The 14,551-nt window shown below is 34.1% G+C and overlaps 1 protein-coding gene across 51 annotated transcripts in view; it reads right to left on the reverse strand.

The window, feature by feature from the left end:
* svilb (supervillin b) overlaps positions 1 to 14,551 on the reverse strand; it is a 125,124-nt gene that overhangs the window by 83,720 nt on the left and 26,853 nt on the right. For 24 of the 51 annotated variants that reach the window (NM_001443368.1, NM_001443367.1, XM_087238654.1 and 21 more), the window contains 1 exon segment: positions 2,172 to 2,380. In NM_001443368.1, the coding sequence (NP_001430297.1) occupies positions 2,172 to 2,229 (58 nt within the window). In that variant the 5' untranslated portion in view covers positions 2,230 to 2,380. 51 annotated transcript variants of the gene reach the window in all.

Raw genomic sequence — 14,551 nt, forward strand, 5'->3', positions numbered from 1 at the left:
AAGAAAGAAAATAAAATTAATTTAAACAACGCTAACAAATATTAATGAAAAATAAATGCAATTTGACACAATTTTTAGAGTAGATAAAGTCTTATAAAGACAAAGTAAAAAAAGAAAAAAAAAAGACTTAAAGATATACTTAAAATAAAAATAAAGAAAAATAATGCTGATTACCCTCAAAACTGATTTTAAAACCAAACCAAAATGTAAATAGTAAGAATTGATAATATTAATTTAAAAGGTTTTCTGTTTGGACTTGGATATGGATTTTCAGTTTGCAATATTTCGATTCATTTACAGTATGTTCTCTTTGTTTGAGCTTTCCCACATCAACTTTTAAATAATAATAACATATTAAATGTTGATTTTATTTTTTCCCTTAATAGTTGAAACTGTTCTCCGGGTAGGCTGAATGATTTTGTATGTTATATAATAAGCAATAAATTGATTACACAAGATAATAAATCATATAATACAATAAAAAAACAAGCAGAGAAATATGACTACACAAGAACAGCATTATTGAATTTCAAACACTTAATCAATTTAACAATATTTCAACAAAATGTCAATTTCTATTAGCAAATTCCCACTGACAAAGCTGCCTGCACATTTTCTAAAGTGACTCCAGGCAGAATCTCCACTTTGGGCCATTTGGCAACAGACATGAGCTGATGCAGACAATCTCAAAATGGTCAAATCATCCCGGCAGATCTATAGCTTATCACCACTGCAGTTCACCACAATGTTGAAGCGCAGCACAGGAATTCATCTGATTGGTTAATCAATTGAACAAATAATCAGTTGAGTCAGTAGGACAAAGGTAAAGCCATTTAAAGAGATTAAAAAAAAATTCTGCCATAATTTACTTAAATTAGTGCTGTTTTCTTCTGTTGAACACAAAAGAAGATATTTTGAAGAATGTTGGAAACCTTTAACCATTGACTTTCACAGTAGGATAAATAAATATGACACTGTAAAACCAAACAGTCACCTTTATCAAATGAAATGAGTGTAGTTAAATCAAAATTGACTGAAAGCTAATACTCGCAAAGAGTTTTGAACTCACTGTTGATGGTAATAAGCTAATTAAATACTTTATTACTTTTACTTAAATCGAGCAAGTTCACAGTAATCGCATAGATTAGTTTTTGAACTCAAATGGTTTGCAGCAATCGGTTTCCTCAAACGGTTTGAGTTGCCTTATTGGGTTTTACAGTACTCGGTTGGTTTGAGTTCTCTTCATTTATCGGGTTTTACTGTGCTCAGATTGCTTCATTTACTCAAATGGATTAAGTTCACAGCACTCATTAGGATTAGATTTGAACTTAAATGGTTTGTTGCAATCGGTGTTCTCAAATGGTTGGAGTTACCTTAACTTTTTGCGTTTTACAGTGTATCGAATTCAATGCTCACATATTTATAGCTTTCATCAAAAAATATCCTTTACAAAAACTCAAACTGGTTTGGAATAAATCAAAGGTGAGCAAAATGACGACAGAATTACAATTTTTGGGTGAACTGTCCCTTTAACTTTAAAAACTATAATGTAAATCGACAGTTTCACAAATGTTTTCTGTTTATTTACGATTGTGAGTTATTATGTGAGTGCATTATGGGATGATGATCTCTGCTTTGTCGACTTTTGATGTTGAAAATTCAGCTCTACAGTTTAACAAGTGACTTTTATTGACATTTTAGTAGTTCAAAATAATATAAATGTACAAGAAATTATATAAAAGAATTAAATCTGTAAAACAGCATAAAATGCACTGCCAGTTTATTACAAAGTTTTTGTAGCGTAATATACAACATCAAGCCAGACAATTGATCACTTTAAACTATTAAAAAGGTTAATAAAAGCCACTTTTTCAAGCTTTTCCCCAGATTAAATGATTTTGGAGGAAAGATAAAGGTCCAATAATGCAATTCAAAAGCGTAAATAAACAGGGAAATATATAAATAAATATAAAACGAAAAACATAAAAATCACAAAAATACCTAAAACAGCTCATTTAAGGACATTTCTACAGTGCAGACTAACTTCATGACCACACAAATCCATGCATTTGCAAATCAAACAGCAACATCCTTTCTGTTATTTAGAACTTTTCAATCAACGTCCTGGTAATGAGTTTTAACCAAATCGTTCTCATTAACAACAGACCTACCTTGACTACACTGCGTGACATGGTTAAGATAGTTCGTAATCCACGGGTTATGGAACATGTTGGAATGAAAAGGAAAGTAGAAAACGGAGGAAAACAACAAAAAAAAAGACAGACGGACCTGATCACAGGCTCAAACAGATGGAAAAAAGAGAGCAAGAGAGAGAGAGAGGGACTGCAATGGACAGACTCGAGCTGATGGAAATGCACTCCGGCAAAACTGGAGGACTAAAGCAAACAGAGAGAGAAAGAGAGTGAGAGAGAGAGAGAGAGAGAGAGAGAGAGAGAGAGAGAGAGAGAGAGAGCAGGAGCAAAATAGAGAGAGAGAGAGAGCAGGAGCCAGAGAGAGAGAGAGAGAGAGAGAGAGAGAGAGAGAGAGAGAGAGAGAGAGAGAGAGAGAGAGAGAGAGAGAGAGAGAGAGAGAGAGAGAGAGAGAGGTGCTAAGGCAGCTCACAGCAGTAATCTGATTACAGGCAGAAATTAGCCTGGATGATAAAAGTGGATTGCGGGAGCACGGTGGATTCCTGGACTTATGACACGGACGCTGCTACATTTACACACACTCACACACGCGTCAGCAATCTAGGAGTCTCAAATACTCGGTGATGCAAAGGTGGAGTCTTTAATTATGTCTGACAAGTCTTCTCAATGTCTCAAAAACAACAAGCTAAATTAGAGTGCATCTGTACTCAAATTCAAAAACTGCTGCATTCTTAGAGTGCACATACACTGCAAAAAATGCTTCACTCGCTTAGAGTTTTTGTCTTGTTTCTAGGGCAAATATCTATTAATAAAATTGAAATCTCTATCAAATTCGTAAGGCAACAGGCTTTTTTAGAGAAGCTGAAAATATCCTCTTGTTTTCAGAAATAAGTCAATATTAAGAAAAGTTCTCCTTGAAGGTGACGTAAGTTTTTGACTCTTCTAAAGCATAAAAATACCAAAATGTGTTTGCGGATATTTAAGGGAAAATGCTAAAATATTTAAGACACAGGCTAGCATTCTTGTTTATCTGAAAAACAATGCTAAAGTAAGATATTCGTCTTTGAGAATGTGCATTACGTGCATGAACGTCTTTTTGTTTTGGTCATATAACCCACCCAATGCCTTATGAAAATGAGCATGGCAAAAAAATTGCAGATATTTAAGAAACATGATAAGTGATCAAATTTGTTTATCTGAAAAACAATGCTGAAGTCAGATATTCTGCTTTGAAAATGTGAGATATGTGCTGGAACTTCTGTCTTTGTTTTGGTTCTTTTAACCCAATGCCAGTTTGGCCAATTAGAATTAAAACCGTTTTTAAGTTTTTTTAAAACTTAAGATCAGTATTATAAGCTGTCTTAAGCAATATATTTTTTTGATTGTCAGCAGAACAAACCATCATTATACAATGATTTGCCCAATTACCCTAACTTGCCTAATTAACCTAGTTAAGCCTTTAAATGTCACTTTAAGCTGTATAGAAGTGTCTTGAAAAATATCTAGTCAAATATTATTTACTGTCATCATGACAAAGATAAAATAAATCAGTTATTAGAAATGATTTATTAAAACTATTATGATTAGAAATGTGTTGAAAAAATCTGCTCTCCATTAAACAGAAATTGGGGAAAAAAATAAACAGGGGGGCTAATAAATCAGAACGGCCAATTCAACCGTATATAATGGATACAAAAAATAAACAAATAAACAATGAAGAAATATCCGGAAAGAAACAAAAAAAAAAATCCCACACTTTCTTTATATTACAGGTAAAAATGCATGGCAAAATGATTGTCTGAATTTAAGAGGTAGGCAAAAACAAATGGTACAATAGCAAGACATTGTATGTTGTACCTACAGATTACGTCCAAATTGAACATTTTATTTATATATAGAATGTACCTTAACTGTTTGAAAAGGAATGATTTATCATCTAAAAGCAAATATCTGTTCAGGAGAGTATGCAGACTTCATTTTTACTTGACTTCTACCAGCTTCAAATTAGTTGTATTAAACATACAGTTGAAGTCAGAATTATTAGCCCACAAGTGATTTTTGAATATTTCCCAAATTATGTTTAACGAAGTAAGGAATTTTTCACAGTATTTCCTATAATATGTTTTTCTTCTGGAGAATGTCCTATTTGTTTTGTTTCGACTAGAATTAAAAGCAGTTTTACTTTTTACTATTTTAAGGTCAATATTATTAGCCCCCTTACTAGGGCTGGGCGATTGATCGTAAAAAGATATCGAAATCGACAGTCAGTTGATCTGATAATCGATCTGATTTTTCCAGGTCAATTTTTTCAATTACTTTACCTACCGCGTGTGGAGTCACGTGATCCCGCTCTGTTAAGGCTGATTTATACTTCTGCATGGAATACACAGGTATGGTCTGGCGCAGCCTTTGCAAAAAAAAAAAAAAGCCTCTCAAAAAAAAAAAAGTAACTACACGTCAGAAGTTTGCAGTAAATGATTTGAAGCTGTGCTAGATATACCTTGAGACGCCATATTTTCTATTACAATAAAATATTTGTTTACAGAAGATTCAAGCAATGCACTGTTAAACATTATTTACAGGATATGCAAAAGTTTTTTTTTTAGAAGAGATGCTGCTTATTTTGGGCGTAGCAGTGGCGCAGTAGGTAGTGCTGTCGCCTCACAGCAAGAAGGTTGCTGGTTCGAGCCTCAGCTCAGTTGGCGTTTCTGTGTGGAGTTTGCATGTTCTACCTGCGTTTCCGTGGGTTTCCTCCGGGTGCTCCGGTTTTCCCCACAGCCCAAAGATATGCGGTACAGGTGAATTGGATAGGCTAAATTGTCCGTAGTGTATGAGTGTGTGTGTCAATGTGTGTGTAGATGTTTCCCGGAGATGGGTTGCTCCTGAAAGGGCATCCTCTGCGTAAAAACTTGCTGGATAAGTTGGCGGTTTGTTCCGCTGTGGCGACCCCAGATTAATAAAGGGACTAAGCCGACAAGAAAATGAATGAATGAATGAATGAATGCTGCTTATTTTCTAGTTTTGAAAACAATGAAAATTGTTTACTTTGTTATTTATTTCACTTTTTTATAAGAAAAAAATGACTTGGTTTGAGGCAATGTGTGTTTTAATTTAGTTGTTCAACGTTGATGTTTATTAAATAACCACAGATAGTAGATAATGTGTGTTCTTTGTAGTGTGTCTTTGTAGATAGTGTGTTATTCTAAAATCAAGTTATGCAATCTTCATTCAAACATCTTTCACTTGTAATATGTGAACAAATTTACTGTAAAAAAATCAAATACAATATATAATCACATAAAATAATTGTTTATTAATTGTGATCGAGTTCAAATGTTAAACTAATCAAGTTTCTGATTTTATGCCAAATTGCCCAGCGCTACCTCTTATGTAATTTGTTTTTCTCGATAGTCTACAGCAGTGGACACCAAACTTGTTCCTGGAGGGCCGGTGTCCTGCACATTTTAGCTCCAACCCTAATCAAACACACCTGAACAAGCTAATCAAGGTCTTGTTAGATATACTTGAAACATCAGGCAGGTATGTTGAGGCAACTTGGAGCTAAACCCTGCAGGGACACCGGCCCTCCAGGACCGAGATTGGTGACCCCTGGTCTACAGAACAAACCATCATTATACAGTAACTTGCCTAATTACTCTAACTTGTCTAGTTAACCTAATTAACCTAGTTAAGCCTTCAAATGTCATTTTAAGTTGTATAGAAGTGTCTTGAAAAATATCTAGCCAAATATTATTCACTGTCATCATGGCAAAGATAAAATAAATCAGTTATTAGAAATGAGTTACTAAAACTATAAGTGTGTTGAAAAAATGTCTTCCCTTTAAACAAAAATTTTATAAAAAATATACAGGGGGCTCTTTATTCTGACTTCAACCGGACATCTTTCACCGACAATTAAATGACTGAAGTATTGCTGCAAATCACTGCTAGTAAGAACATCCCTTCCATATGGAGAGAGTGAGCAGCCAATCAGAATGAAGGAGCATCAGTTATAAAAACACAGTAATAAAATACCACAACTCTGAGTGAAAGTTCCAGTTGACGAGTGTCATAGTGTGCACTAGAGGGCGCATAAGGGACCAGTGAAGTTCAATAAACAATTCAGCAATTCAGTCAGGGCATGAAAAGATGCATAAAACATGACATTATTTTAGCTGCTGTATTTAACCAAATATGTGCATTAAATTGAACATACAGTACTGTCCAAAAATCTTAGGAAACTAGTATTTTCTCCACAAAAAAAAAGGTTTAAAGTTTGTTATTTCTGTATTTTTCTGTCATTAATTGTAATTCTACAGTGAAATTATTGTCTGCACAAGCAGTCTGACAGCGGCCAGTGCTCCACACAGAGATCTGATTTCAAAAGTTCACACTTAGCTGATGATTGATAATAAAGCGTGTTTATAATATCCTCGAGCCCGGTGCTCCCTCCCGTTTGCAAGGCGAGAGGGGAGTTTGAGCTCAGGTAGATCTCGAGAACTCCCCTGCTGCAGTAGCTAATGAACAGATGATTGCCTTTAAGAGATAACTACTTACAAGGAGCATGTCTATGGTGCAGATTTGGATTAGTTAATTAACTTAAGTTGCCTGTTTTTGGACGGTGGGAGGAAACCAGGGAACCCCGGGGAAACATACGTGAGCATGGGGAGAACGTGTTAACTCTGCACAGAAACGTCGGCTGGCTTGGTAAGCACTAGAACCAGTGACGTTCTTGCTGTGAGGCAACAGTGCTAACCACTGGGCCACCGTGCCACCCACTTATGAAAAACAACGTGAGAAACTAAATCCAGATTAACTTTGGCTCTCTAAAATGCTTCAAAAAACCTACCTGCACCCACAAAGTGTACTAAGTCTTTTAAATGCAAAGTGTGGTCATACTAAATGGTGACTTTATTTAGTTTATATAAGTTAGTTGATAAATAAAATGTATTTATGGATTATTTTTGAAAGCATCTTCAGTTTACAGCATTTTTACACAAGTGCCTAAATCTTTGAACAGCACTATATTCTGTACATTATGTTGAGACCAAAATAATATCATCAGACCAGCAGAACTCACGTTCTTCCTGTGGGTATTAAAAATAGGGCTGAACAGAACACTAGGGTATTACACTATAGTTGCAGTGTGAAGAAAACAATCCAAACAAAACATTCAAAAAAATGCTGCTTGTTCAAAGTACTTATTTAAAATGAGCTGAAAAAGCACAATTATTGAGATTTTGGGGGGATAATTTAATTGGTTTATGTATAATCAACTTAAATTTGTAAAAACAATTAAGCATACTCAATTTGTGTTTGAGTAACATGAATAAACAGTGTTGAAGCCTGCATTTGCTTTAACAGTGTATACAAATCAATAGCGGGTCCAGAAGTACTGTAAAAATAACTCATTTAAATAAAAATGACTCAACTCAAATTTACATAATAAAAATGTTGGATTACACACAATCCATTTTTGTTGGGACAACATGAAGTAATTAAGTTAGCTTATTAGTTTTTACAAATGTAAGTGGCTTGAACATACAATTATGTTGTCCCCAAAATGCCAAAAATTATGTTGATTCAGCTCATTTAAAATAAGTAGTTTGAACAACATCCTTCTTTGAGTGTATTATGTTTGGGACAAGTTAATTGTGTTAAGTTCAATCCACTTCAATTTGTTTGTTTGTAAACAATCCACTTCAATCCATCTCTTCTTGTCTTGTTTCTCTCTTTGAATTAGCAGGATTTGAACGCGAGTAACATAAGACAGTCCAGTGATGTCGTTTCAAACAGGTTTAATAACAACTTAACCGAACTTAAACGGTCTTGCTTCCATCTTCATGACACAACTTCTTTCTTCCCGGAAGTGACATCAGCATATACTCTATATTAATAATTAATAAATTGTGATTAATAATCACAATAAGGCGACGCAGCGGCGCAGTGGGTAGCACGTTCGCCTCACAGCAAGAAGGTCGCTGGGTCGCTGGTACGATCCTCAGTTGGCGTTTCTGTGTGGAGTTTGCATGTTCTCCCTGCTTCGCGTGGGTTTCCTCCGGGTGCTCCGGTTTCCCCCACAGTCCAAAGACATGCGGTACATGTGAATTGGGTAAGCTAAATTGAGTGTATGAGTGTGTGTGTGTATGTGTGTATGTGTTTTCCAGAGATGGGTTGTGGCTGGAAGGGCATCCGCTGCGTAAAAACTTGCTGGATAAGTTGGTGGTTCATTCCGCTGTGGCGACCCCAGATTAATAAAGGGACTAAGCCGACAAGAAAATGAATGAATGAATGAACAGACCAATGCCTTTCACCATATTATTAATTTAACATGAATAAAACAATGAACTTATGGCTCTTATATTGTTAAAACAATTAAAAGTAACCTAATAGATTTGTGTTGGAACATTTTTTTACATTAATGTATTTTCATGCTAATTTTCATACACGAGAGTGATGATACGTATAATATTCAGAATGTTATCTGATATCAAATTTGTAGTCATATTACATTTAATAAATGATGTTTGCCGTTTGTTCAAACTGCTTAATTGCAACTTAATTGTTTTGTGTTCAATCCACTTGAATTTGTTAACTTAATTTCTTTATGTTGTCACTAACCGATTGTGTGAAACCATCTTCTTATTAATATCAACAAAACTGAAGAAATGATCTTCGATCCAAGGTCTTTTGGCAATCACTCACCCGTGGTTATTGATGCAGAGCCCATTAAACAAGTGTCCTCTTATAAATATCTGCGTGTTCACATAGATAGTTTGCTTACCTGTGGTCCACATGTAGACAGTATTTGTTCCCCTGTGCAGCAGCGACTGCATTTTCTTTCGGAGATTGAGAGTTTTGGGGTACCGCAAAAAGTGATGTTTTTATTTTACAAATTGAAAGCATTATACGCTATGGATTTACTGCGTGGTATGGAAACATTACAGTTCAATCTAAAGCTAAGCTTGGAGTCTGGTGAGTATCATAGGGAAAAGGGAATATCGATTCTTATAATATCTCTATGAGCAATCAGTTCGGGATGAAGCTATTAAAACATTAGCTGACCCCTCGCACTGTTTGTTTTGTGAGTATGAGCTACTGCCTTCTGGTCGACGATACAGACTGCCTGTGTGCAGATATAATCATTTTAATAAATCTTTAAGACCACATCAATTAGACTTTTAAAGATGTAATATTTGCTGATCATTGAATGTTTGTGTTGATTTGCGTTTTTTGATGTCTGTTTCTGTTTAGTGTATGCAAATGTGGGACTACAGTCAAAGATCAATTTCCCCATTGGGGACAATAAAATGTAAACAAACAAACAAACAAACAAACAAACAAACAACACAGCAGTGTAAAAAGTATATTATTTATAATCCCAAAAACATATTGTAACTATAAACAGCTGTGTTTTTAAGAAAAGCCAAGCTGTACTAGCTGTACCGGAGTGCTGTAATACCGGCACATGCACGTGTAAACATGTTCACCCTCCTGTCTTACTGGCCCACTCAAGCACTGCTGCCCTTAATAAGGCAATGTGTGCTGTGATTGGCTGAGAGGAGTAATGGGGGAGTGGCTAACTTCTGTTTATCCTGCTCTGCAGAGCATGTGCTCTCTGCTTTACCACACTGCCTCACTCATCTATCATACTGCTTTCACTGCTGGAGGGCATAGCTCAAGTTTTCCTTCTCCCTTAGCTAATATTACAACAAATAAAACCGTATGATAAGCATGATGCATACAATATATTGATTTTGTTATGATCTATAAGCGAGTGTATTTAAAGATATTAGCCCTCCTATGTAGTATTTTTTCTTTTTCAAATATTTCCAAAATGATGTTTAACAGAGTAAAGAATTCTTTACAGTATTTCCTATAATATCTTTTCTTCTGGAGAAAGTCATATTTGTTTAATTACGGCTAAAATAAAAGCAGTTTATATATATATATATATATATATATATATATATATATATATATATATATATATATATATATATATATATATATATATATAAAAATGTTAAGGTCAATATTATTAATCCTCTTAGAGCAATATTTGTTGATTGTCTACAGAGCAAACTATCATTATACAATGATTTACCTAATTACTCTAACTTGCCTAATTACTAAAACTAAGCCACTTTAAGCTGAATCTAGTAGTATCTTGAAAAATGTCAAGTAAAATATTATGTACTGTCATTTTATCAAAGATAAAACATATATGTTATTTGAAATGAGATATTAAAACTATTATGTTTAGAAATGTGTTGAAAAAAAAATCTTCTCTTCGTTAAGGAAAAATTGGCGAAAAAATAAGCAGGAGGGCTAATAATTCTGACTTCAACTCTATATCTACCTGCCCTGACTGCAAATTTTTGACCTAAAAAAGTACATAACTAGACTTCATTCTTACAGTAATCCAAGAAAATTATGATTATTATTATTATTTTAAAGATGTTAGCTAGATGTGCAGGCTGTACAATATTAGTGTATTTTGCGTCTTGTTTTGGAAATGTAGGATAAATACACACTTAAAAATAAAACATCAATAAAATAAAACAAAGCAAAAATGGTGAAGTTTATAGTGTGAGAGAAGACCAGAAAATAAGAGGAATACTGTAAATAATGTAAATATACTGTGCTACTGTATATGATTTTAATATAATAGGATATATATATATATATATATATATATATATATATATATATATTTCCACCACAGTCCTGCAGACATGCGATACAGGTGAATTGAGTAGGCTAAATTGTCCATAGTGTATGAGTGTGTGTGTGAATGAGTGTGTGTGGATGTTTCCCAGAGATGTGTTGCGGCTGGAGGGGCATCCGCTGCGTAAAAACGTGCTGGATAAGTTGGTGGTTCATTCCGCTGTGGCGACCACAGGGACTAAGGGACTAAGACGACAAGAAAATGAATGAATGAATGAATGAATTTATTTATTTATTTATTTATTTATTTATTTATTGTCTAATGTCAAACTACTCTGTACACTTCAATTTCAAAGACTGTAGTCAGCAATATGTGTAAGAAATAAATGCTTTAATCATACCTGCCAACATTTGTCTTAAAAATTCCGGGATGCTAGTGGGTTGCAGTGGTGGGGGAGAGAGGTGATGGATTGTGGGAGAACCGGGTTAGTAAACATACTGTGGTGTTAGCAGCTGTACTATGGACCAGGTTTTGGTCAGCCACTGCGAATGCTGTACCAAAGTTGGCGACCCGGGGGTGTTACAGACTTTATCAAAAAGCTAAGAACCAGGGTCGGGCTGAAATTACGGCAGTAAATAGGTGGGAGATCTAAAAACACGGGAGACTCCCGGGAAAACAGGAGTGTTGGCAGGTATGGCTTTAATACAATTTCAGCAACAAAAAAAAAAGGAAACATAAAAACATTTTTTTAAATCACACTAAGTTTAATGTTACAAAAAAATATTTAAAATAGTTTTGAACTTTCTATTTATTGAAAAAAAGGTTAAATATTTTAATCAGAATATTTTGTGTGGCAATGCCCAAACTTTTTACAACTTAACAGATTTAATATTTATTATGTTTAAATAAAAAAGTATTATTATTATTTCACAATATACTCCTACACATTTAAAATTACATTATTATTGACATTAATGCCCGTGAGTGATTCATAGAACTCTTACTTTATACATGAATGTGCCATATACTTCTTACACTGTATTTCTTTACAAAATAGGAAAACAAAGTAGGAAATATTAAAAGTTGCTAGAATACAAAACTATCAGCGTTTACTAGGATATCACAATAATCAGGGATGGATTTAGACATTCGCTCAAAGAACTCCAAGAGTCACTGCCAAGCAACAATTATTTGTTTACATCAGACAAATCAGAATGGGGGGCCACATCAAAGCATTGTGGGAAATTTCCCTTATTAGAACAGACAAAGTTCAGTCTGCACTCTCTGAGCTAGAGATTACTAAACACGCCACACTTCATCACAGATGCACACTGTTGCTGCTGCCTTGACATTTATTCACGTGAGCCCTTCAAATCACTGTAAAGCTCCATAGCGTGCAGGTATGCAAAAGAGAAAAAAGTGCAAATTGAAGTATAAAGACACCAACGTCACACAGGCACCAACATTGAAGTACAAGCCTAAATGTAGTATTGTGCTGCTCTAAATCTCTAGGTATTGCCGAAATGATGGTGAGAATATCACTCTAGAACACAAAAACATACATAGAAACAAGACAATTTTTGCTAGTAGATGGATTTTGACTTTTGAAAACGACACATTAACTGGCCACTTTATTAGGAACAGCTGATCGACTGCTAGTTTACAAGGAAACAAGGTTAAAACAATACTTAAAGTACTTCAGCTTATGTTACTGTTGATCAGTGGTTCTCAAACTTTTTTCATCAAGTACCACCTTAGAAAAAAATTGACTATCCAAGTACCACCAAAATGAGCAGTATTGAAATACAGTAGCGTAGTAGGCCCAGTAAAGCAGCTACAACTCTGCACAGTTAAAAAACCTGGCAGTTTACCTCAGAAATATAGCCTATATATAATATATGGCATTATATACATCATTTTTAATACATTTTGAATATTGTATATGTAGCATGTATGACATATTTCATTCCTCTGTGTGCCACTAGAAGGAAGCCCGCGTACCACTAGTGGTACTCGTACCACAGTTTGAGAACCACTGCTGTAGATAATATCTGCTAATTAAGTATCCGAATTTTGATTCACTTCTGTTTTACGTAATTTATGCAATGGCAAATTATTTTTTCCTATTCAAAAGGAATATATTTTAATGTGAAGACTGAAATTGAATAAAGTCAGTCAAAGTTTGTCTTTTAATTGCTTTAATTCTCTGAAGAGTGATCAGTTTACACACAGACAGCATCTATGAGCAAAAGGATCCCAAGGATGGCATTTCTGAAGACAAAGTTACAATGTTTTGTATAAGAATTTCTCTATAGCTCCTCAACTCTTAAACAACCAGTATATTACACATGGCTGTAATAACACAATGATTATAACTATCTTTACTTTAGTAAAACCTTAATTGATCACTAAAATATAATTGTCAATCATCAGTATGCAATCATCAATATTAAAATGTTTATCACATTTACTGTTATGAATTATTGGGTTTTGATCTCTGCTCTGTCCATTTTTAATGTTGGAAAGTAAAATTGTATTCACAATTTTAGTAGTTTCAAACAATCTTGTACAAGTCTGTTAATTGTGTAAACAAAAACAGTAAAAGTACAGGCAGTTTATTACCAGGTGTATGTGCAATAGTGTACAATACAAACCTACATAATATAATATCTTTAACACAACTATTATTCTACTAATTTTAATAAATGGATCAAACTTTTTAACAACAAAAGTCATTAGAGGAAAGATCAAGACCCCATAATGCAATTCAACACCATAAATAAATGCGAGCACAAATATTTTTGACAGTTTAGGATTCTCACAACCATAAAAAATAGGTCAAATATAGCATGGCTGGTAGTTATGTAGTGCACTCGAAAGAATTAATCACAATTAAGTTTATCAATAACCGTTTTAACCTTTTGATTTTATTTAATTTGTCAGTTTTGTAAAATGTGTGTTGTCAGATTCCCTAGAATCAATCTAAATCTATTAAAATGTAATACAATTAGATTTAATCAGTTAAAAGATGTGATATGAATATGGTATAAATATTTCTAGATGTAGAAAAAGTTAAATTCTCTAATATTGGTTGACTTAATATTCGGACACATTCAAAATTGAGGCAGATTCATACTTCACACAATAGATGAATTAATAAGAAGCATTTAAAACACACTTGATGTACTGATATTATTACATAATTATTGTTCCTATTGGTTTTATTTATGTTTAGCTAACAAATACCAATCACATAAAGTTATTAGTTCACTTATGTTAAAAGTATGTAATCGGGAATTTGTTATAGATTTGATATGCAATCAGAATAATACATTTTATATGTTAGGCCTAGATATTTTTTTGAGTGTGGAACATGCCCTGTTAATGCGGTCAGAGAAGAATGCTGCAGGTAGATTGGGTCAAACTGATATTAAAGCAACAGTAACTCAAATACTCTTCCATCTTGGTACAATTAAGGTCTGCAGAACAGCATTTCTGCACTTACTAGAAATCAAACCTTGACAGCAGCAGCAGCGGAAGAACAATAGGAATACACCAGTGACACTCCTATCAGCTGAAAACAACAAACTAAACTATACAGTTCACACAGGCTCAGCAAAACTGGACAATAAAACATGGATATACTGTGTAACTGATGAGTGTAAAAATCTGCAATGGAATACAAATGGCAGGGGCAGAATTAGATCATGAATCTCATGAAAGCATATTT

Source organism: Danio rerio, chromosome 2 (assembly GCF_052040795.2).
Source record: "Danio rerio strain M-AB ecotype USA chromosome 2, GRCz13ab, whole genome shotgun sequence".
In the NCBI taxonomy this organism is placed as follows: domain Eukaryota; kingdom Metazoa; phylum Chordata; class Actinopteri; order Cypriniformes; family Danionidae; genus Danio; species Danio rerio.